The 22,604-nt window shown below is 37.6% G+C and overlaps 1 protein-coding gene across 4 annotated transcripts in view; it reads left to right on the top strand.

Moving 5' to 3' along the window:
• Positions 1–12,594, top strand: part of LOC133663668 (arf-GAP domain and FG repeat-containing protein 1-like) — a 63,821-nt gene extending 51,227 nt beyond the window's left edge. For 3 of the 4 annotated variants that reach the window (XM_062068350.1, XM_062068351.1, XM_062068349.1), the window contains 6 exons: positions 7,606–7,756; positions 7,838–7,917; positions 8,115–8,222; positions 11,356–11,508; positions 11,654–11,748; positions 11,816–12,594. In XM_062068350.1, the coding sequence (XP_061924334.1) occupies positions 7,606–7,756; positions 7,838–7,917; positions 8,115–8,222; positions 11,356–11,508; positions 11,654–11,748; positions 11,816–11,875 (647 nt within the window). In that variant the 3' untranslated portion in view covers positions 11,876–12,594. Of the gene's footprint in view, positions 1–4,779; positions 4,996–7,605; positions 7,757–7,837; positions 7,918–8,114; positions 8,223–11,355; positions 11,509–11,653; positions 11,749–11,815 lie in introns of all 4 variants that reach the window. The other variant, XM_062068352.1, reaches the window with a different exon arrangement.
• Positions 12,595–22,604: the final 10,010 nt, after the last annotated feature.

The raw sequence follows: 22,604 nt of genomic DNA, 5'->3' as shown, positions 1-22,604 counted from the left end.
CTTTCTTGAAAACACATTTTTGTTGTCATAATGATTGTGAACGACAGGCAAAATTAAAAAAAGAAAAGTGCAGTTGCCCTTTAAGAATCTTAATTCCAGCCTTACATTTTCTATCATTTATCCTTTTCAGTTTTACCAGAGATGTGCTGATTTATTTCCCACTGATCAGTCTCAGCGTATTTTCTTGAAAAAGTAGGCTGTTGCCGAATAATGCATCACAAACATTTAAACATATTTTTAGTCCCCCGGCTGACAAGCTCGTAGCTAACTTGTCTTCATACACAGTGTGGAGTCGCTCCAATAATTAGCATTATCATTACAGCAAATAAACTGCATCTATTAGTATCTTAAGTACCATTGTCAAAAATATTATTACTGGAGGACGAGGCTAAAAATGTAACACAGCTTTAAGCAACAGAAAAAAATAGGTGCTTACACGACAAGAGGAGGATTAAATTGATCCATAAATTGGTGGTATCGACACCAAAGGTGGTATAAATATATTGATTGATACTAGAGTGATTAGATTAATATCTTTATTTTTTCAAAATATTTGTTTGTTGTTTGTATGTTTACAAATGCAGGTGCTAATTCCCTGGACACAGGAGGACTTTGAGGGCAAAAAGGATTGATGAGTAATATATGGTAGTTTTTGCTTGTCTGTAGTTATTGTGTACTTTGAAACTAATTCAAATATTGTGCTGATATTGTTAAAAGTGTCACTAGCACTCACCATAAGTAAATAGGAAGATTTAGAGTTAATACATGTGATGAATATTTGTATTGGCTAATCTCACTCATGAATAATCGGTGTCAGAATTGCAGCCTAATCCCTGATCAAAACATCCGTAGTTTATACCACTGAGCAATGACGCTACCATTCGTGTTTTTGGACACTCAGAATAAACACAGATGTCTGAGCCAAGATTTGAAACTAAGGCCTCCTGGCTGTGAGGCAGACATACACACCACACACCATCGTGCTGCTCACTTTGACTTTATACCTTTTTTTTAATTGTGTGCCTTTGGTTTCATTTCTGTTTATCCATCTTTGATCACACATTGCTCCATTATTCATTTTTTTCCCTTCCCTTTCCTTCTTTTCTGATTTTTTTTTTTTATCAATCGCTTCTTTTTGGGCTGCTAGCATTCACTGTGCTGTCATCCAGTCGCAGTATGTGTGAGTTTGCAAGTGATCTGCCTTTCCAGGCTGCATACAGTAAGTCTCCTTCTGGCTTTGTGTATTGTGTCGTCACCCGCCTTCGCCTGTCTTTGTGTGTTTTAGCGTGACGCTTTGTGTGTGCGTGTGTGTGTGTGTGTGTGTGTGTGTGTGTGTGTGTGTGTGTGTGTGTGCGTTTGTGTGTGTGTCACCCTATATAGCGTTTGACAATTTCACTGCTTGTAACCTTTTTATGTAGCTGCATTAATACTAGGGGTGTCTCGATACAACTTTTTCACTTCCGATATGATACTGATATTGGAGCCTTGAGTGTTGGCCAATACGATATCGGCAGGAATCATAGCACACACTTCTGTTATTCTGTAACCACGGTATAAATGTACATACTATAATTATTTTGTAGTGTGGAATGTCAGAACATGTTTAAACAAATGAAAGTACTCCAAGAACAATGGCAGGTATGAAAACACCAACCTTTTGACAGATTTATACTTTTGAAATGGAGTATCAATATGTGCTTCGGCGACGCCTAGTGGTCACAATAATTCAGTAAGATAAGCTTAAGTCTAGTGTAAAGTTAAGTTGAAAGATGCGGACACGTTTGTTACTTGCATGTGTAAGTAATATGCGACTAGAATTATTAGATACTTGTTTATGTTAACAAATGTGGTGTTTTAGACTGCAATTATGTTCAATTAAGGAGATGTATTATTGTATTTTGTATATATTGTGTGCCTAGCTGTTGTGTAGCTGCTAGCTCCTAAGAGCCTATATCCTACCATGTTTACTTTTTGTAAATGATTTGACTAAAATACAAGAAAAGACCAACCTTGGGTGCTTATTGGAGGACATTTAGATTTAAACTGGCTGTCCAGCTTTGCACAAGTAAATGCACGGCAGAACTTCTCGTATCGGAGCGTTTATCAAAGATTTAACATGCAAGCCGATATCATCCAATACTTGTATGTTTTGCTGATATTGGACTTATATCCACTATCAATATCAGGACACCCCTAATTATTACAGTCACTGCTTTTTCATTATTACCATAGCAGACATAGCATTAAATAATGTAAGCAAGGAGTGTCCAAACTTGTTCCACCAAGGCCTGCATAACAAAAAGTCATAAGTATTAGAGGGCCATTTTGATATTTTTTTATTTTGTAAAAACAAATGCTAAAAACAGACATTACATATATTTGAAGACAAAACTTAGTGTCAGCGTTGTGTTATAGGTTAAAAGTGTTATATTATTAATTTGTTTAGCAGTGTCCAAAGTGTGGCCAGGGGACAATTTGCAGACCGCATCTCGCGATTCGTTGGCCCTCAACATATTGTCGGAAAAAAAATAAAAATATTTTCATGCATGTCAAGGGCTTCAAAAAGGCATCCAAACATATACAAGAAAAAACAGCAATTTCAATAGGATCCTTGAAGGGCTCTGCATCGCACCAGTGGGGCTTGCGCCGCTTTTAGGGCCCTAATTATGTAAGTATGGGAAAATAGATGTAATGTAATGAGAAAAAGTTGAACTGTTGATACTAATAACTAATAATCCAATTTGTCTCTTGTGACACAGAGCTACCACTATTTTTTTTATGTATAATTTCTGGGTGTAGCGTTTAAAAATAAATATTCCACGCATACTTACACTTTTTGAATAAAATGTTCAGTTTTTTGCTAATTATATTATGTATTTTTGCTATTTTTTCTTGGATTTTCACTGTTTTTGGATACTTACTTATTCTGGAAAACCCTGCTCTAGATCATTTTCAGATCTATCTGTCAATTATACGTTTTTATTTTTTGAGCAAAGACAGTTGTAATGTGTTGTTTATAGTGTCAATGTGGCAATATTGTCTTGTTACATTACACCTGTTTGCTCCTTTATTTCACTTTTTAATGTTTTTTTTGTAGCATTATTTTTAAAATGTGCCGTGGAGTGTTAAAAATTAGCTTTGGACATCCCTGATTTAAGCTGAAAAGGTTTGAAATATACACTGCAAAAAGTCAGTGTTCAAAAACAAGAAACAAAAATTAGGGGTATTTTATTTGAACTAAGCAAAATAATCTGCCAATAGAACAAGAAAATTTGGCTTGTCAAGACTTTCCAAAACAAGTAAAATTAGCTAACCTCAATGAACCCAAAAATACCTTAAAGTAAGTATATTCTCACTAATAACAACTGTACTATTATATGAGTACGTATTTTCTATTGTTTCATTGAAAATAAGACAGCAAAGTCCATTTGGCTGTCATCTGTTTTAATATGAGACACAATTGTGTCAAAGTCATGATTTTTTTTGTTTATGCTTGAAATAAGAAATGATTACTTTAAAAAAAGTAGTTTTATACTTGTGAGTGTTGATGACACAGCTTTGCAACAGTTGATATTCTAGTTTCAAGCATGTTTTACTCAATATAATGTCATAAAATATAAAAAAACAAGCTGTAATATTTTACTGAGATAATTTAGGACCAAAACCCTTAAAACAAGTAAAACACCCTAACATAAAATCTTATGTATGGCCGCTCAAAATGTCCATAACACACCCAGCCGAGTCCCACGGGGAGGGGGGATAAAAGTTGGAAAAGTCGGCAAAAGTCCCAAAAATGTTCAAAATACTGACCCGGGTTCGAGTCCCTCAAGTCTCGCCGCCGGCCACGCAAGTCCCGCCGCCGGCCGCGCAAGTCCCGCAGCCGGACGGGATGCCCAAAATGTCCAAAACGCGTCCAGCAAAGTCCCATGTTAAGGCGGGTAGAAAAGTCGGTAAAATGTTCAAAAATCACACCCGGATTCCAGTGCCACAAGTCTTAAGACTTGTGGCACTCCATGTGGGACTTGAACCTGGGTAGGTATTTTGAACATTTTTGGGACTTTTGCAGACTTTTTTGACTTTTCTCCCTCACTTCCCGTGGGACTTTGCTGGGTGCGTTTTGGACATTTTTTTGCATCCCGGGACTTGTGCGGCCGGCGGCGGGACTTGTGGGACTCGAACCTGGGTAGGTATTTTGAACATTTTTGGGAGTTTTGACCATTTTGGCTGCCTTTTCCCCTCTTCTTCCACGCCTTCCTGTGCACCATTTCTGGGTGTGTTTTGGACATTTGGACAAAAATTGTTTCAAGCATGTTTTACTCAATATAGGTCATAAAATCTCAGCAACAAGCTGTAATATCTTACTGAGATCATTTAGGACCAAAACCCTTAAAACAAGTAAAACACCCTAACATAAAATCTGCTTAGTGAGAAGAATTATCTTATCAGAGAGAAAATAAGTAAATATCACCTTTATTTGAGATATTTAATCTTACTTAGATTTAAGTTTTTGCAGTGTAGCTGAAGGGTTAATAATGTTAATTTTCTTTCATTTTTTGGCGGGTAACGCAAACATGATTTGAAGTTCAGTGCACATATTGGATAAAAGGTGCTGCTCCTTACATCACATGGTTGAGCGCAGAAGATAGATGTCTACGTTGTCCTGTAGAGCCTGACTCCCCTCCTAACTAGACTAGTCTCTTCTGGCGTGTGTGTGTCTTCACCCAGCACCGACAATCTAGGCCCCCTTATGACGCTATAATCTTTCTCTCTCTCATGCAGGTAGTGCTTCAGGGGGACTAGCAAATGCCTCCTTTGCACATTTTGACATCTTCCCCAAATCATGTAGTGCCGACTTTGGATCCTTCAGTTCGTTCTCCCAGAGTAACTCCACAGGAGCAAGCGGGGACGCTGTTCAGAGTACTAGCGTCCCTGCCGATAGATATGCAGCCTTCGCTGACCTGGATAACACGTGTAGCTCTGGCAAAACAGAGCAAGGTAAACCTCTAATGCTCACCTAAATTTTAGCAACTTAAAGGGGAACAGCACTTTTTTTTAGAATTATATTAATAATTTACAATCTCTTTTTATGCTATACAGCAAGTACGAGGTGGCTACAATGCAGGTAATAGGAGTCATCTATTGGGCACATAAAGCCCTCTAAAGAAAACGTTTAAAAAACGCCAACAATACTCCATTTACATCTCCTGACCTGAATATTAACCAAGTATTAGCAATATTGTTATAAGTACTTTTAGCGGCGCCGTAATCTCATAGCTAACTAGCTTGTGCACCTATAACATATTGAGCCGGTGAGCTGCTGCGTCGCCTCTTAATTGGTAATAGTTAATTTTAGATGATAAATCATGTGTCTCACCTGTATAGTAGAAGATTGTGGCCATAAATCGAGAAGTTGGTCAACTTTGACATTCAACTTAGACCCGGAGATGGCAAGAAAGACATGAAAGGATGCTTGTTGGCTCCCTCCTTTTCTTTTCTTTTTTGACATGCGGGAGGATAATAATTAATTCTTGATCTAAACGGGAATATGTGAACATCCCATCAGTTGGTATTCCAGTGAGAGCAGACATTGTACAGTAAGTGGTTGTTTTACTATGTTCGTAGTTTGTAATTATTTGTTTAGCCCTTAGCAATAGCGCTACTTTGTTGGATCTGTTCAGCAAGCAGCTTCTAAAACATGTAACTCATCCTCCTTATATTCAGGCTCAAAAATATAAGGTTCTGGATCATCATTTGTCCTAAAGAAATCGTTGTTGTTGAATTTGTGATGCCTCTGTGAAATGAATGCCCTACTGTATGCTTAAAATTACCTAAAACATAAGTATTCCATGTGATTATGATTGTGCGTGTTACTACTTTACATATATACTTACAGCATGTATATAAAACGTTGAAGGTTTTTGGATGTTTTTTTGGAGCCCTTTATAGGCGGAATATACGTCATGACCCCCCCTAAAACTCCCTTGTTAGCTGCCTTTTGCATTAGCTCGTAAATTGCATTAAATCGTAAATAAACATTAGTTTATTTACGAGTTTGAATACATAAAAAAACATGTCCTCTTGTTGGGGCCGGGTCGATAAAACGATAAAATATATTGCGATAGACACTTAATCGATATCAATAAAAATGTGTTTGATAAAACATTCGATATATATATATATATATATATATATATATATATATATATATATATATATACATATATATATATATATATATATATATATATATATATATATATATATACATATATATATATATATATATATATATATATATATATATATATATATATATATATATATATATATATATATATATATATATATATATATATATATATATATATATATATATATATATGCCTGTATGTATATTTTTTGGTCGGAGGAAACCAGAAATATGTGTTGGCCCTGCGATGAGATGGCGACTTGTCCAGGGTGTACCCCGCCTTACCCCCGAATGCAGCTGAGATAGGCTCCAGCACCCCCCACGACCCTGAAAGGGACAAGCGGTAGAAAATGGATAGATGGATAGATGAGTGAAGTCACTCATGCTCTGGGAACCCAGCTAAACAGGAAGTCTGAGCAATGGGAATGACACGCTAACAGCCAATCAGGTAACAGTAGCTACCAAATTTGGTTGTGCCATCTTTCTGTCTCGCTGTGGATTCTCTGCATGGAGTGAGGAGAAAAACTAATATCTTGATGTATCTACTCAATGACAGAAACTTGTCTTTAGGTTTGTTGGTTTTAATGCAGACAGTGTGGCAACATCCTGACACTTCCAATGTGTCGGTTTAATGAGCATCTTCCCAAATTAATCGGTGTATTGTTCAATAGTTTATACACTACTGCCATGTAGTGTCTCGAAACTGCAACTACCTTCAAATTTACTACAATTCTTTTACCACCTGGCTACTAGACACCTACCTTCTCCACTGATAAATAGCACCGTTGGTAAGTTGGAAATTGTATTACTGTATTTATGGGCAGGCTTAAATAAGTCATAAAAAATAACAATAATTATCAATATCAACCAATATAAAAACTTATATCATGATACAGTTTCCAGTCTACGGTCAGTTTACGGTCTTGTGTTACATAAGGGTTGTGTATGATTGGCAAAATTCCAAAGAAAGTGCAGTTCCCGTTTAAGATTGCTCATATAAGGAGAAATCCCACACAATAAAAGTAGGCTAATAATAAAGTGGAGAGAGAATTAAGGTTCCCCATTCAAATATTTTGCAACATGCAAGTCAGGCTGATTTGCCATGTTGGACAAGTTCTGTTCTGCATCACAGCCATGGTTTGGTCACACTTTTAGAGGGACTTGGCTTGGACCTAATAGTCCCAAAACCACCCTGTTGGTGGACATCAAGCCTTGGAGCACAAGGTGCTTTAAAAAAGATCTGCATCGGCTCCTTTATTTCATTTGGCAAGTTGACTTTTGTGATGAAAATTTTTGGATTTTTCAAAATATGTAAGTAAGTATTTCCAGACTTTTCTTTTTGATCTTAAACATGGAAACAAACACCCTTGAGTGGTTGAATTGAGTCCTAATCGACTCATGTCTTTCTTTCTCAGGAGGTACCACTATTCCACCCGGGGTGCCTCAGAACCATCGAGCGCTTGGACCAGGAGGGGACCGCTACGCTGCTTTAGCTGAGCTGGATACAGTTTTTGGCCCGCCTGCCCCCTCTAGTGTTTACAATAACAACAGCAGCAGCACACAAGGGTGAGGGGCCATACTTACTGCAACACACTTGTCATTATGGACATTTTTAACAACATTAATTGGTGTTTGGTCTCACTGCAGGGCTGCTTTTAGCTCCGAACCTGGAGTATCCACAGCCCAAGCACAACAGGTCCTACCTGGTATGGCTCAAGGATTTGGGGGTGAGAGATCTTACAAGCATTTTTTATTGAGACACTTATGCTGCACAAATATTCTGAAATTGGAGTCTCTTTGTGATCCTGTAAGAAAGATTCAGATATATTACGATAAAGGAGATAGTTAGTCCGTATGATTGTGTGATAGGACATACTCCTTACTCTGTCCTTTGAGGTCGTTGTGACTTTATCTGTCCTAACAGCCCAGTCAAGTAATCCCTTTGTAGCGGCTGGTGTCGCCACAGCACCAGCACCAGCACCAGCCAACCCATTCCAGATCAACAGCAGAGTCGCAAGTGTGGCCGCAGCAGGTCTGTCAAAGTGTGCTCGTGTGCGTGTCAGGATTGTACAAGATTCCAAATGTTGAATTTTTCCAATGATAAAAACATAATGTACACATGAGGTTCATAGTTATTTTTCTGTGAAACATATAAAACAGTCATTTATGGAATGTCCTTCAATTCAAATTTTAATTGCAATTCTACTTCCATTTTGTAAACTCAATTCAATGCATGGCATTGAATTGGAATTTGCGGGACATCTATCCATCCATCCATTTTCTACCGCTTGTCTCTTTTGCTCAATTAAATTTGGAATTTTGCACAAGCCCGTTGTGTGTTCGAGTTCGAGCTTTGCGTGCTGCATCCATCCTTTTAATGCCACCTCAGTTTTTATTTTTTTTGCACAGCAGAATTGGCGAACTTTAATGGTAAGCTATGCAGCAGTGAGATCATGCCCTGAATTTGATAAATGCCCTTTTAGAATAAAGTTGCCCTCACATGTGTGCCAATTTGCATTTTCGTAGCCCTCGTCCAGTCATGGCTGTCACTGGCCAGAAACTTTTAGCTGTTGTGCTTAAAAACCCCCAAAACAAAAAACATTGTTGTCCAAAAATATCAGCTTTTATAATTCTACCTTCAGCTGACATTTCCAGTGAATGAAACCTTTATTTGATCTGTAAGGAACACTGCATTGGGCGGATGTATTAAAAAAAGTAAACGGTAGGTGTCTTCCGAATTCCCGATACAAACTTTTTCACTACCGATACAATACCGATATTGGAGCGTTGAGTATTGGTCCAATACTAGCACTAATCATACACAATTATATTATTTTGTAGTGTGGAATGTTAAAAAATGTTTGATCAAGTTTAATTACTGTACAAACACTAACCTATTTATTATTAACCCTCTGAAATGAAGTAATGCTTTCTGTAAGTTGAAGTGGAGTGGTAATTTGCTTTTTTTGTTACACCAAATGGTCACAATAGTTTATTTAGTTTAAGCTCATGAAGCAGTAAGTTGAACGATGCAGACACATTTGTTACTAGATGTTCTGCAACTATAAATATTTGATACTTGTTTATATTGACAAATGTCATGTTTTACACTAGGTCTGAACGATTAATCAACATCGAGGTTTTAATTGGTGTGATAACGTAACGACAAGAGGCTGGGGATTTTTTTCTTTTTTTAATTTTCTTCCACTGTCACCTGCATTTGAGTGACAGACTTGGTGGCGAATCAGAATTTTTGAGCCTCTCGCATTTGTTCGTCTTTCGCTCCAAACAGGGAGCAAAACGTCTCGCTCTTTTCATTGCTCTCAGCACCTGAGCGTGTTTATTGAACAGTAGAATTAACTGAATGCAGTGAGCCCTCTTTTCAGTCATCCACAATCTATGTGTTGGCGTACGGAGAGTGGGGCACCAACTTTACACACACCGGAAGCTCGTACAGACCGCCTCACTACTCGCGACTCGCCAGTGAGAAGTTCCACAAAGTAACAAAAATTAGGAGGAAAAAAATCTGATTACAAAGCTAAATGCCTCGTTGTGAAAATATTTCAGCTTCAAATCAAATGGGCAATATGAGCCCATCAACACAAACGGAAGAGTGAGAATGCCGTGATCGTATGATAGCAACAAACAAAAAGACAACGTGTTACTTTTTGTTTTTTCAACTAGGAAAAAAAGTGCACTTTAAGATTAAGATTTTTGCTTCCAGAAAATAGTCTATTTTATTATTTTGTTTATTTATTTAGAATGACAATATTACTTACCTTCCAATTGCAGTACAATAATAAACAATTGTACAGTAATGAGAAATACAAATTTATATCATCTATTACATCACATTACATTGTATATTTTTTTATCAGTTATTTCTTCAGTTTAAGAGCATGATGTTGACAAAAGCTCTGAGTCTGTCTGCATAAAGCCAAAAACATTTTTAAGTATATTATTGCGTATTGTTTTAATGTGTGGCACCTTGAGACAAGAATATGTTGATTGACAGTCTAAAATTAACATAGATAGATAGTACTTTATTGATGTCTTCCTTCACTCGCTACTTTTGCAGTTTTATGTATAAAAAAATTTAAATAGCAATCACAATTTTGGAGACCAAAATCCCAATTAGGTTTTTTTCTCAAAAACGTGCACCTCTATTTTAGACTACAATATTATTCAATTAAAAAAACTTATTGTCTAGCCTGTGTGCTTAGCCGTTGTGTATCTGCTAGCTCCTAGTAACTTATAGCCTATCATGTTTAAATTTTTGTAAATGACTTGACTAAAATACAAGAAAAGACCAACTTTGTGTGCTTATTGCAGTACATTTAGATGTTAACTGGCTTTGCACAAGTAAACAGGCTGCAAGATTGCTTGTGCTTCTATAGGAGATTTTACATGCAAGCTGATATAATCGGCTACCGTATTTTTCGGACTCTTAAGTCGCCGTTTTTTTCATAGTTTGGCCGGGGGTGCAACTTCTACTCAGGAGCGACTTATGTGTGAAATTATTAACACATTACCGTGAAATATCAAATAATATTATTTAGCTCATTCATGTAAGAGACTAGATGTATAAGATTTCATGGGATTTAGCGATTAGGAGTGACAGATTGTTTGGTAAACGTATAACATGTTCTATATGTTATAGTTATTTGAATGACTCTTACCATAATATGTTACGTTAACATACCAGGCATGTTCTCAGTTGGTTATTTATGCGTCATATAACGTACACTTATTCAGCCTGTTGTTCACTATTCTTTATTTATTTAAAATTGCCTTTCAAATGTCTATTCTTGGTGTTCGGTTTTATCAAATAAATTTCCCCCAAAAATGTGACTTATACTCCAGTGCGACTTATATGTTTTTTTCCATCTTTATTATGCATTTTCGGTCGGTGCGACTTATACTCCGGAGCGACTTATACTCCGAAAAATACGGTACTTATTTGTATTTTTTTTCTGGACAACAATATTGGTTTGGCACACCCCTAGTAACCAATTATCACATAATCATGTAGCAGCTACCCTTAACTGCTTTGAAAATCCAACCGTCTATACCTGACATTTAGTTCCCAGGTTCCTTAAAAGTGTATAAAATAAAATAAACTCAGAATACCCATTTAACCTGCTGCTGTCCTGCTGTGTTTGCAGCCGCATTTGGCACAGCGTCCTTGAGCATGCCTGCTGGATTTGGCAACGCTGCAGCCTACAACCTCCCCACCAGTTTTAGTGGAACCTTTCAGCAGCCTTTTCCTGGCCAGGGGCCCTTCTCCCAACCGCCGCCGTATCCCCAGCAAACCAATGGTGTGTGCGTGTGCGCACAGTGCACAAGTAGCCATCGCTGCATGAATAAAAAAAGACGCATCACATTCCAGCTTACATTTATTATACGTGTATATTATTTTTCAAAATTCTGCACTTGCAAATCCAACAACTGAGTGTTTTGCAGGTGGAGGATTTTCAGTCTTTGGCCAGGGCAAGCCAGTGGGGACTCCTTTTGGCCAGGCGATGGCTGCACCTATGATGTCCAGCAACCCTTTTTTGGTCAGTGAAAAGTCATAAGAATCCATCCTGTCGTAAAAACAGTTACTGACTTGTGTATCTCTTGCAGGGCGCAGGTCCAACTGCGCAATATCCAACAGGAGGTTCCTCAACGAATCCCTTCTTATAGCGTTCCATCCACTTAGCTCTTTTTAAAGGTCGACTGCTGAGGCTTGCAGCTACTTCACTGTTTTGTTTCACAGGTAGCTTTAAAAACACGTTTGCATGGAGGGTTGACACAGATTGACGGGTATGAGGCGACACTGCGTACAGCAGGGGTGTCCAAACCACAGCCAGACGGTGTTAATTTTGGCCCGCGAGACTTCAATAGTTTAATAAGGAATCTGTCCCGCAGGGTGCCTCCAACTTAATTTTAAATATCTGACAGTATAATTGTTAACACTGTGTTGCCATCTTGTGGGCATCGTGCGTAATTCAGGTTAATGAATATGAATTGCATGTTGAAGTGTATACAGCACAGCATTTTTATATATGACCCAATCTGAGCAACCTTTCCCACTCATGGCGTAAATAAAGTAACAGAAAAAGTCAACACACACGGAACTTTGTAGATATTATAAAAAACGTCCTAACACAACACATAATTAAAGTTTACACCTATTTAAATCCCCTGCAATGCATGTTGGAAATAATGCAAAACAGTCTCTCCACACTTAGCCATGTTTGCCGCCTTTTAGCTGCTTGATATTTCTGATTGATTACAAAACTTAAAGGAGGTCCCCACGGAAGTAAACAAGGTAGGAGTCGACTTTCACATACTCTTCATATCCGACCATATTCATTATTTACATTAATATAATATGTGCATGTATGTATATGTATATGTGTGTATGTATATGTATATGTGTGTATGTATATATATATATATATATATATATATATATATATATATATATATATATATATATATATATATGTATATATATATATATATATATATATATATATATATATATATATATATATATATATGTATGTATGTACATGTATGTACATGTATGTATGTATGTATGTATGTATGTATGTATGTATATATGTATGTATGTATGTATATATGTATATATGTATGTATATGTATGTATGTATGTATATATGTATGTATGTATGTATATATGTATATATATATGTATGTATGTATGTATATATGTATATATATATATATATATATGTATATATGTATGTATGTATATATATGTATATATGTATGTATATATATATATATACATATATATGTATATTTATTTATATATATGTATATATATATATATACGTATGTATATATATATATATACATATATATGTGTAATAATGTATATGTATTTATATATATGTATGTATGTATATATATATATGTATATATACACTACCGTTCAAAAGTTTGGGGTCACATTGAAATGTCCTTATTTTTTAAGGAAAAGCACTGTACTTTTCAATGAAAATAACTTTAAACTAGTCTTAACTTTAAAGAAATACACTCTATACATTGCTAATGTGGTAAATGACTATTCTAGCTGCAAATGTCTGGTTTTTGGTGCAATATCTACATAGGTGTATTGAGGCCCATTTCCAGCAACTATCACTCCAGTGTTCTAATGGTACAATGTGTTTGCTCATTGGCTCAGAAGGCTAATTGATGATTAGAAAACCCTTGTGCAATCATGTTCACACATCTGAAAACAGTTGAGCTCATTACAGAAGCTACAAAACTGACCTTCCTTTGAGCAGATTGAGTTTCTGGAGCACACATTTGTGGGGTCAATTAAACGCTCAAAATGGCCAGAAAAAGAGAACTTTCATCTGAAACTCGACAGTCTATTGTTGTTCTTAGAAATGAAGGCTATTCCACAAAATTGTTTGGGTGACCCCAAACTTTTGAACGGTAGTGTATATGTATGTGTATATATATGTATGTATGTATACATACATGTGAATATATATATGTATGTATATATACATGTATATGTATGTATCTATACATGTGTATATACACATGTATATGTTTGTATATACGTATACATGTATATGTATGTATATATACATGTATATGTATGCCTGTGTGTGTATATATAAATGTGTATGTGTGTATATATACATATGCGTGTGTGTGTATATATATACATGTATGTGTGTACAGTATATGTATACACAAGCACACGCGTGTGTGTATATATATATATAAATATATATATACATACATGAATGTGTATGTGTATATATTGTTACTTTACATGCAGTCGGCTTCCGGCCCCTGGCAAAACAAATTTAGCCCTATGCGGCCCCCAATTTTAAAAATTTTGGACACCTCTGACGTACAGTATGCTAACGTACAATGTGACGGTGAGTGCACAAAGGAAGACTGGAACCCCTGCTCTCTATTTAACCTGTGAATACTGTACGCCTCATTCGCACTACAGTGGCTCATCAAAGGCTGAAAAAGTTATTGCAAGCAGTATAGTCACTATTCATGCTGAATCTAGGGATATTCTTTCTTTCAGGAAATCCATTCTGTGTGCATATCAGTATTTGTAATGAACGGAAGATTTGTTATAAGTGCACCATTGCTCGGAGAAGCCAAGGGGTACTGCCAGTTGCTGTATTTGTAAGAACCAAATTATTTGTGCAGAATACTTTCAGTCCAACCAGAGATATAATGCATGTTCTCTTGGGAAGACATGGAAGCGAGGAATAATTCAATGCTGCATTATTACGTGCTATGGACTTTCTGCCAGGCTCCGCCCTTTTCACAATGTCTTCTACATCCGTGTCGAAGTGGCTCATGAACCACTTAACATTGGGTTTGAAGACAATTTAAGTTAATTTGTGTGTGTATATATATATATACAGTATATAATATATGGTGTGTATATATATATAAAAATGAATTTTAAGATTTGACCAAACCAGTCATTTATATTGATGTACGACTATCTTGTATATTTGTGCTGTTTATATAAATATATATATAAAAAACATTTTTAATAGTGTTGCAGTGACTCATTACTTGTTATTATATTGACCACTAGTTTATGATACATAGCAGGACTTAAAAAACCCAAAAAGAAACGCAATGGAAAATCAAAGATATGTTCCGGATTTAATTTTTGTTTTACAAACCCCAAAACCAGTGAAGTTGGCACGTTGTGTAAATCGTAAATAAAAACGGAATACAATGATTTGCAAATCCTTTTCAACCTATATTCAGTTGAATAGACCGCAAAGACAAGATACTTAACGTTCGAACTGGAAAACGTTATTTTTTCAAAAAAGCTGGCACAAGTGGGAAAAAAAGACTGAGAAAGTTGAGGAATGCTCATCAAACACTTATTTGGAACATCCCACAGGTGAACAGGCTAATTGGGAACAGGTGCGTGCCATGGTTGGGTATAAAAGCAGCTTCCATGAAATGCTCAGTCATTCACAAACAAGGATGGAGCGAGGGTCACCACTTTGTCAACAAATGCGTGAGCAAATTGTCAAACATTTTAGGAACAACATTTCTCAACGAGCTATTGCAAGGAATTTAGGGATTTCACCCTTCCCGGGCGCGGCCGCCGCTGCTGCCCACTGCCCCGTAACCTCCCAGGGGGTGATCAAGGGTGATGGGTCAAATGCAGAGAATAATTTTGCCACACCTAGTGTGTGTGTGACAATCATTGGTACTTTAACTTTATCTACGATCCGTAATATCAAAAGGTTCAGAGAATCTGGAGAAATCACTGCACGTAACATTGAATGCCCGTGACCTTGAATCCCTCAGGCGGTATTGCATTAAAAACCAACATCAGTGTGTAAAGGATATCACCACATGGGCTCAGGAACACTTCAGAAAACCACTGTCAGTAACTACAGTTTGTCGCTACATCTGTAAGTGCAAGTTAAAACTGTACTATGCATAGAATGCCAAAGCCATTTATCAACAACACCCAGAAACGCTGCCGGCTTCGCTGGGCCCGAGCTCATCTAAGATGGACTGATGCAAATTGGAAAATTGTTCTGTAGTCTGACGAGTCCACATTTCAAATTTTTTGGGGAAACTGTGGATGTCGTGTACTCCGGAACAAAGAAGAAAAGAACCATCTGGATTGCTATAGGTGCAAAGTTCAAAAGCCAGCATCTGTGATGGTATAGGGGTGTATTAGTGCCCAAGGCATGGGTAACTTACACATCTGTGAAGGCACCATTAATGCTGAAAGGTACATACAGGTTTTGGAGCAACATATGTTGCCATCCAAGCAACGTTATCATGGACGCCCCTGCTTATTTCGGAAGACAATGCCAAGCCACGTGGCTTCATAGTAAAAGAGTGCGGGTACTAGACTGGCCTGCCTGTAGTCCAGACCAGTCTCCTATTGAAAATGTGTGGCACAATATGAATTCTAAAATACCACAACGGAGACTCTGGACTATTGAACAACTTTAGCTGTACATCAAGCAAGAATGGGAAAGAATTCCACCTGAAAAGTTTCAAAAATTGGTCTCCTCAGTTCCCAAACGTTTACTGAGTGTTTTTAAAAGGAAAGGCCATGTAACACAGTGGTAAAATTGCCCCTGTGCCAACTTTTTTGCAATGTTTTGCTGCCATTAAATTCTAGGTTAATAATTATTTGCAAAAAAAATTACGTTTCTGAGTTCAAACATATATCTTGTCTTTGCAGTTTATTCAATTGAATATAAGTTTTCATAGGATTTGCAAATTATTGTATTCTGTTTTTATTTACAAATTAAACAACGTGCCAACTTCACTGGTTTTGGATTTTGTACAAATCATAATGTTTTGTTTTTTTACACTTACATGTTGTAGTTAATAGTATTCTACCTCATGATAAAAAAAAAAAATCAAAATCAAATGAGAGTATGTTATTTGTAGTTTGCTCATTTTCCTCGACTCGTGCACTAACATCATGTGGTTTATTTTTTTGTTTTTACATATGTAGCATAATCTACAAAGATGCTAAGAATTGCTATTGTGACATCTAGTGGACACATTTAGAACAAAGGTTTATTTTATTAAAAAATGTAGGCAAATTTTTATTCTTGGCAAACTCATCCCGCGGGCCAGATAAAACCTGCTCGCGGGCATGATCCAGGCCGCGGGCCGTACGTTTGACACCCCTGCTGTATATCATTAACAGGTACATATTGTAAAGAAACAGATCTTGTCTAAATGAAACACAATTGGCGGGAACTACTTTTTCTTCAGTCTAGTTAATGCGCAAGCAAGAAAATTACTGGCAAATAAAATGAGTCACTCTATTATAATGTATACTTTTATTGTAGGCTATTTGGAGATACTACATACAGAGTTTAATTTCATTAAGATACCACATTCAGTGCAGAATTATGCTATTTTTTGTTTCTGCCTGTTATTTTTTTAGCGTTTGACGATGATTCCCCAAGAGCAGAAAATTGAAATACACTACTTATTAAAATTTACCAGACACATTACGCATATTTGCACAAAGTACCGGTATCGGATCGGTATCGCCGACACCAGCTTGAATTTTACCCAGAGAATCAGTAGTATCGCACATCATTAGTGTTGAGTTTATTGTTCGTCAGGTCAGGTTCCTTGCAAGCCAAAGTGCCTCTGAGCATCGTTGTGTACCACCCAAGATCGCTGCAAATATAATACTAGGAAAATATGAAATATATGACACTTACACAAAGTAACCTTCTTTTACGAGCATTTTTGTGTAACAGGGTAGATTTAAGTAAATGAAAAATATCCCACTGCCAGCAGTCCCGTGAACGCACCACCTGGACTCCACCTCGTCTGATTAGCTGTGCCATTAAAGGTGCGTGGGACTTTTATTTGTTCACTTTCTGTGAGTAAGAGTGAAACATTTACTAAAGTAATGAGTACCTGGTGAGTAATTTCTCATATATGAAGGTATTATGTTGTGGACCACGAACGATTCACATTTTATGGTCACTTATGAATTTATAGCGGGGCTAAAGTTAGCATATGTGCAGCTAAAACATACAACCAGAGGTGGGTAGAGTAGCCAGAAATTGTACTCAAGTAAGAGTACTGTTACTTTAGAGATGTATTACTCAAGTAAAAGTAAGGAGTAGTCACCCAAATATTTACTTTAGTAAAAGTAAAAAGTATGTTGTGAAAAAACTACTCATGTACTGAGTAACTGATGAGTAACCTGTTCGTTTAATGATGACGGCAACAAATATAATATCCATTATTATTATTATTAAATAATGCACAAAAACATAAAAATAGCAATGAGCAAATTCAGAGCCAGGAATATCTCTTAAGCAACTAAAACAATAATATATATTAAATAATAATACATTAACATAAAAAAATTAAGGCAAATTGAGCCACAATAACTTAAAGGCCTACTGAAATGAATTGTTTTTATTTAAACGGGGATAGCAGATCTATTCTATGTGTCATACTTGATCATTTCGCGATATTGCCATATTTTTGCTGAAAGGATTTAGTATAGAACAACGACGATAAAGATTGCAACTTTTGGTATCTGATAAAAAAAAGGCTTGCACCTACCGGAAGTAGCGTGACGTAGTCAGTTGAACATATACGCAAAGTTCCCTATTGTTTACAATGATGGCCGCATGAAGTGAGAGAGATTCGGACCGAGAAAGCGACAATTTCCCCATTAATTTGAGCGAGGATGAAAGATTTGTGGATGAGTAAAGTGCAAGTGAAGGACTAGTGGGGAGTTGAAGCTATTCAGATAGGGAAGATGCTGTGAGAGCCGGGGGTGACCTGATATTCAGCTGGGAATGACTACAACAGTAAATAAACACAAGACCTATATATACTCTATTAGCCACAACACAACCAGGCTTATATTTAATATGCCACAAATTAATCCTGCATAAAAACACCTGCGTGTTTGTTATGCTAGCTCCTAGCTCCATAGAACACGCCAATACAATTCAAACACCTGATCAACACACACAATCACTCAGCCCAAAAGACCGTTTACCTAACCCAAGGTTCATAAAGCTTATATATTTTTAAAAAGTTACGTACGTGACGCGCACATACGGTCAAGTTATCGAATGTTTAGCAGCCAAGGCTGCATACTCACGGTACCTGATATTCAGCTGGGAATGACTACAACAGTAAATAAACACAAGACATATATATACTCTATTAGCCACAACACAACCAGGCTTATATTTAATATGCCACAAATTAATCCTGCATAATAACACCTGCGTGTTTGTTATGCTAGCTCCTAGCTCCTCTGCTAGCTCCTAGCTCCATAGAACACGCCAATACAATTCAAACACCTGATCAACACACACAATCACTCAGCCCAAAAGACCGTTCACCTAACCCAAGGTTCATAAAGCTTATATATTTTTAAAAAGTTACGTACGTGACGCGCACGTAGGTATGGTACGTGTTATGCTAGCTCCTCTGCTAGCTCCTAGCTCCATAGAACACGCCAATACAATTCAAACACATGATCAACACACACAATCACTCAGCCCAAAAGACCGTTCACCTAACCCAAGATTCATAAAGCTTATATATTTTTAAAAAGTTACGTACATACGCAAAAAAAAGCCAAAGCTGCATACTCACAGTAGCACGTCTGCGTCTTTGTCATCCAAATCAAAGTAATCCTGGTAAGAGTCTGTGTTGTCCCAGTTCTCTACAGGCGTCTGTGTATCCAAGTCAAATGTCCTCCTGGTTAGAGTCTCTGTTATCCGAGTTCTTCCATCTTGACTGCATCTTTCGGGAATGTAAACAAAGAAGCGCCGGCTGTGTACTGTTGTGGCTGACTACGTTCGAAAAATACATCCATTTCGCACCGACAACTTTCTTCTTTGCTTGCTCAGCTTCCTTCTTCATAATGCAATGAACATGATTGAAACAGATTCACGAACACAGATGTCCAGAATACTGTGGAATTATGAAATGAAAACAGAGCTTTTTCGTATTGGCTTCAATGTGGAAGGCATACCCGTGTTCGCCGGGCTACGTCACACGCATACGTCATCCTCAGAGGCGTTTCGAACCGGAAGTTTAGCGGCAAATTTAAAATGTCACTTTATAAGTTAACCCGGCAGTATTGGCATGTGTTATAATGTTAAGATTTCATCATTGATATATAAACTATCAGACTGCGTGGTCGGTAGTAGTGGGTTTCAGTAGGCCTTTAAAAGCACCATAGGCTCAGTAGGCAGAGATTACAAAGGAAAATAACAAGTTAGCCTTTACGCAAACCATAAACTGATAGGTGTGGGCTGCACCTGGGAACACACTGTGCACTATTGGTGTTTCTATGCATGCGTGTGTGTGTGTGTGTGTGTGTGTGTGTGTGTGTGTGTGTGTGTGTCTTGTCTGTCTATGAGGCTGCAGTGCGTTAATAAATGTCCCCACACGATGTACATTTGACAGTGATTCATAGCAAGGAAGCTAACATCAGCCTACGGTGACAGCCAAAATATCTACTAATGTTACTTACCGCAATGTGCTTCCTCAAATTTGACATTGAATTCATGTAAGCTTAAAGGCCTACTGAAATGACATGTTTTATTTAAACAGGGATAGCAGATCCATTCTATGTGTCATACTTGATCATTTCACGATATTGCCATATTTTTGCTGAAAGGATTTAGTAGAGAACATCGACGATAAAGTTCGCAACTTTTGGTCGCTGATAAAAAAAGCCTTGCCTGTACCGGAAGTAGCGTGACGTCGCAGGTTAAAAGGCTCCTCACATTTCCTCATTGTTTACACCAGCAGCGAGAGCGATTTGGACCGACAAAGCGACGATTACCCCATTAATTTGAGCGAGGATGAAAGATTCGTGGATGAGGAACGTAAGAGTGAAGGACTAGAGTGCAGTGCAGGACGTATCTTTTTTCGCTCTGACCGTAACTTAGGTACAAGGGCTCATTGGATTCCACACTTTCTCCTTTTTCTATTGTGGATCACGGATTTGTATTTTAAACCCCCTCGGATACTATATCCTCTTGAAAATGAGAGTCGAGAACGCGAAATGGACATTCACAGTGACTTTTATCTCCACGACAATACATCGGCGAAGCACTTTAGCTACGGAGCTAACGTGATAGCATCGGGCTTAACTGCAGATAGAAACAAAAGAAATAAACCCCAGACTGGAAGGATAGACAGAAAATCAACAATACTATTAAACCATGGACCTGTAACTACACGGTTAATGCTTTCCAGCCTGGCGAAGCTTAACAATGCTGTTGCTAACGACGCCATTGAAGCTAACTTAGCTACGGGACCTCGTCAGAGCTATGATAAAAACATTAGCGCTCCACCTACGCCAGCCCTCATCTGCTCATCAACACCCGTGCTCACCTGCGTTCCAGCGATCGACGGAGCGACGAAGGACTTTACCCAATCATCGATGCGGTCGTCGGATAGCGCGTCTGCTATCCAAGTCAAAGTCCTCCTGGTTGTGTTGTTGCAGCCAGCCGCTAATACACCGATCCCACCTACAACTTTCTTCTTTGCAGTCTTCATTGTTCATTAAACAAATTGCAAAAGATTCACCAACGCAGATGTCCAGAATACTGTGGAATTTTGAGATGAAAACAGAGCTTTTTGTATTGGATACAATGGTGTCCGAATACTTCCGTTTCAACGATTGACGTCACGCACATACGTCATCATACATAGACGTTTTCAACCGGAAGTTAAGCTGGAAATTTAAAATTCCACTTTATATGTTAACCCGGCCGTATTGGCATGTGTTGCAATGTTAAGATTTCATTATTGATATATAAACTATCAGACTGCGTGGTCGGTAGTAGTGGGTTTCAGTAGTCCTTTAAGCTTGTTGTTTTGCCGCTGAAACTTTGTTTCTGCGGCGGTCACATGACCGCTCTGTTTGATTGGTGAAACGGAGTCAAACGTCACCAGTGACTGTATTTGATTGGTGAAACGCAGGCATGCCATAGATCCTACTTTGAAGGTCTGTCTGACAAACCAAAACAAACAAAGCGTGCGTTAACAGATCGATAAAAATCAGTAGCGAGTAGCGAGCTGAATGTAGTTAAATGGAGCGGAGTAAAAGTAGCGTTTCTTCTCTATCAATATACTCAAGTAAAAGTATGTTGCATTAAAACTACTCTTCGAAGTACAATTTATCCCAAAATTTCTCAAGTAGATGTAACCGGAGTAAATGTAGCGTGTTACTACCCACCTCTGCATACAACTCATGACCATGTTTTGTCCAGTTAGTTTTCCAGGTCAAAGACCCCCAAATTAACACAGGGATAGAGCAGGGACCCCAGTACTCATGTACTGTATGCGTGTCCTTTATAGCTGTGTTTTCGCTGTGTTTGGAGCTATGTAGCAACTGACTGTGCAGAAAGTCTTTGCACTATGAGCTTCAGCATCCGCTGACCCCTCTCTGTCAGTTTACGTGGCCTACCACTTGGTGGCTGAGTTGCCGTTGTTCCCAAACTCTTCCATTTTCTTATAATAAAGCCGACAGTTGACTTTGGAATATTCAGGAGCGAGGACATTTCACGACTGGATTGGTTGCACAGGTGGCATCCTATGACAGTTCCATGCTGGAAGTCATTCTTTCACAAATGTTTGTAGAAACAGTCTCCACGCCTAAGTGCAAGGACAATTTGCATCTCAAAACAGCTTGTTTTCATAGGGAGCAAAAATATGGCTTACAAATAGGTCTGTAAAACAAAATCTATGCAAATTGTCCACCAAGAACCACCATTGCATGTTAAGTAGACCACAATGAAGTGTTTCAAATGTAGAAAAAAAAAATCATAATACGACCCCTTTTGATGACGATACCCCAAAGTCCAAGGTATACTTATTAAATACTGCTTGTTCTTGC

The sequence above is a fragment of the Entelurus aequoreus genome, linkage group LG13, assembly GCF_033978785.1.
Source record: "Entelurus aequoreus isolate RoL-2023_Sb linkage group LG13, RoL_Eaeq_v1.1, whole genome shotgun sequence".
Lineage (NCBI taxonomy): Eukaryota > Metazoa > Chordata > Actinopteri > Syngnathiformes > Syngnathidae > Entelurus > Entelurus aequoreus.
The sequence above is the reverse complement of the archived record's forward strand: the minus strand, read 5'-3'. Positions and strand labels throughout refer to the sequence as shown.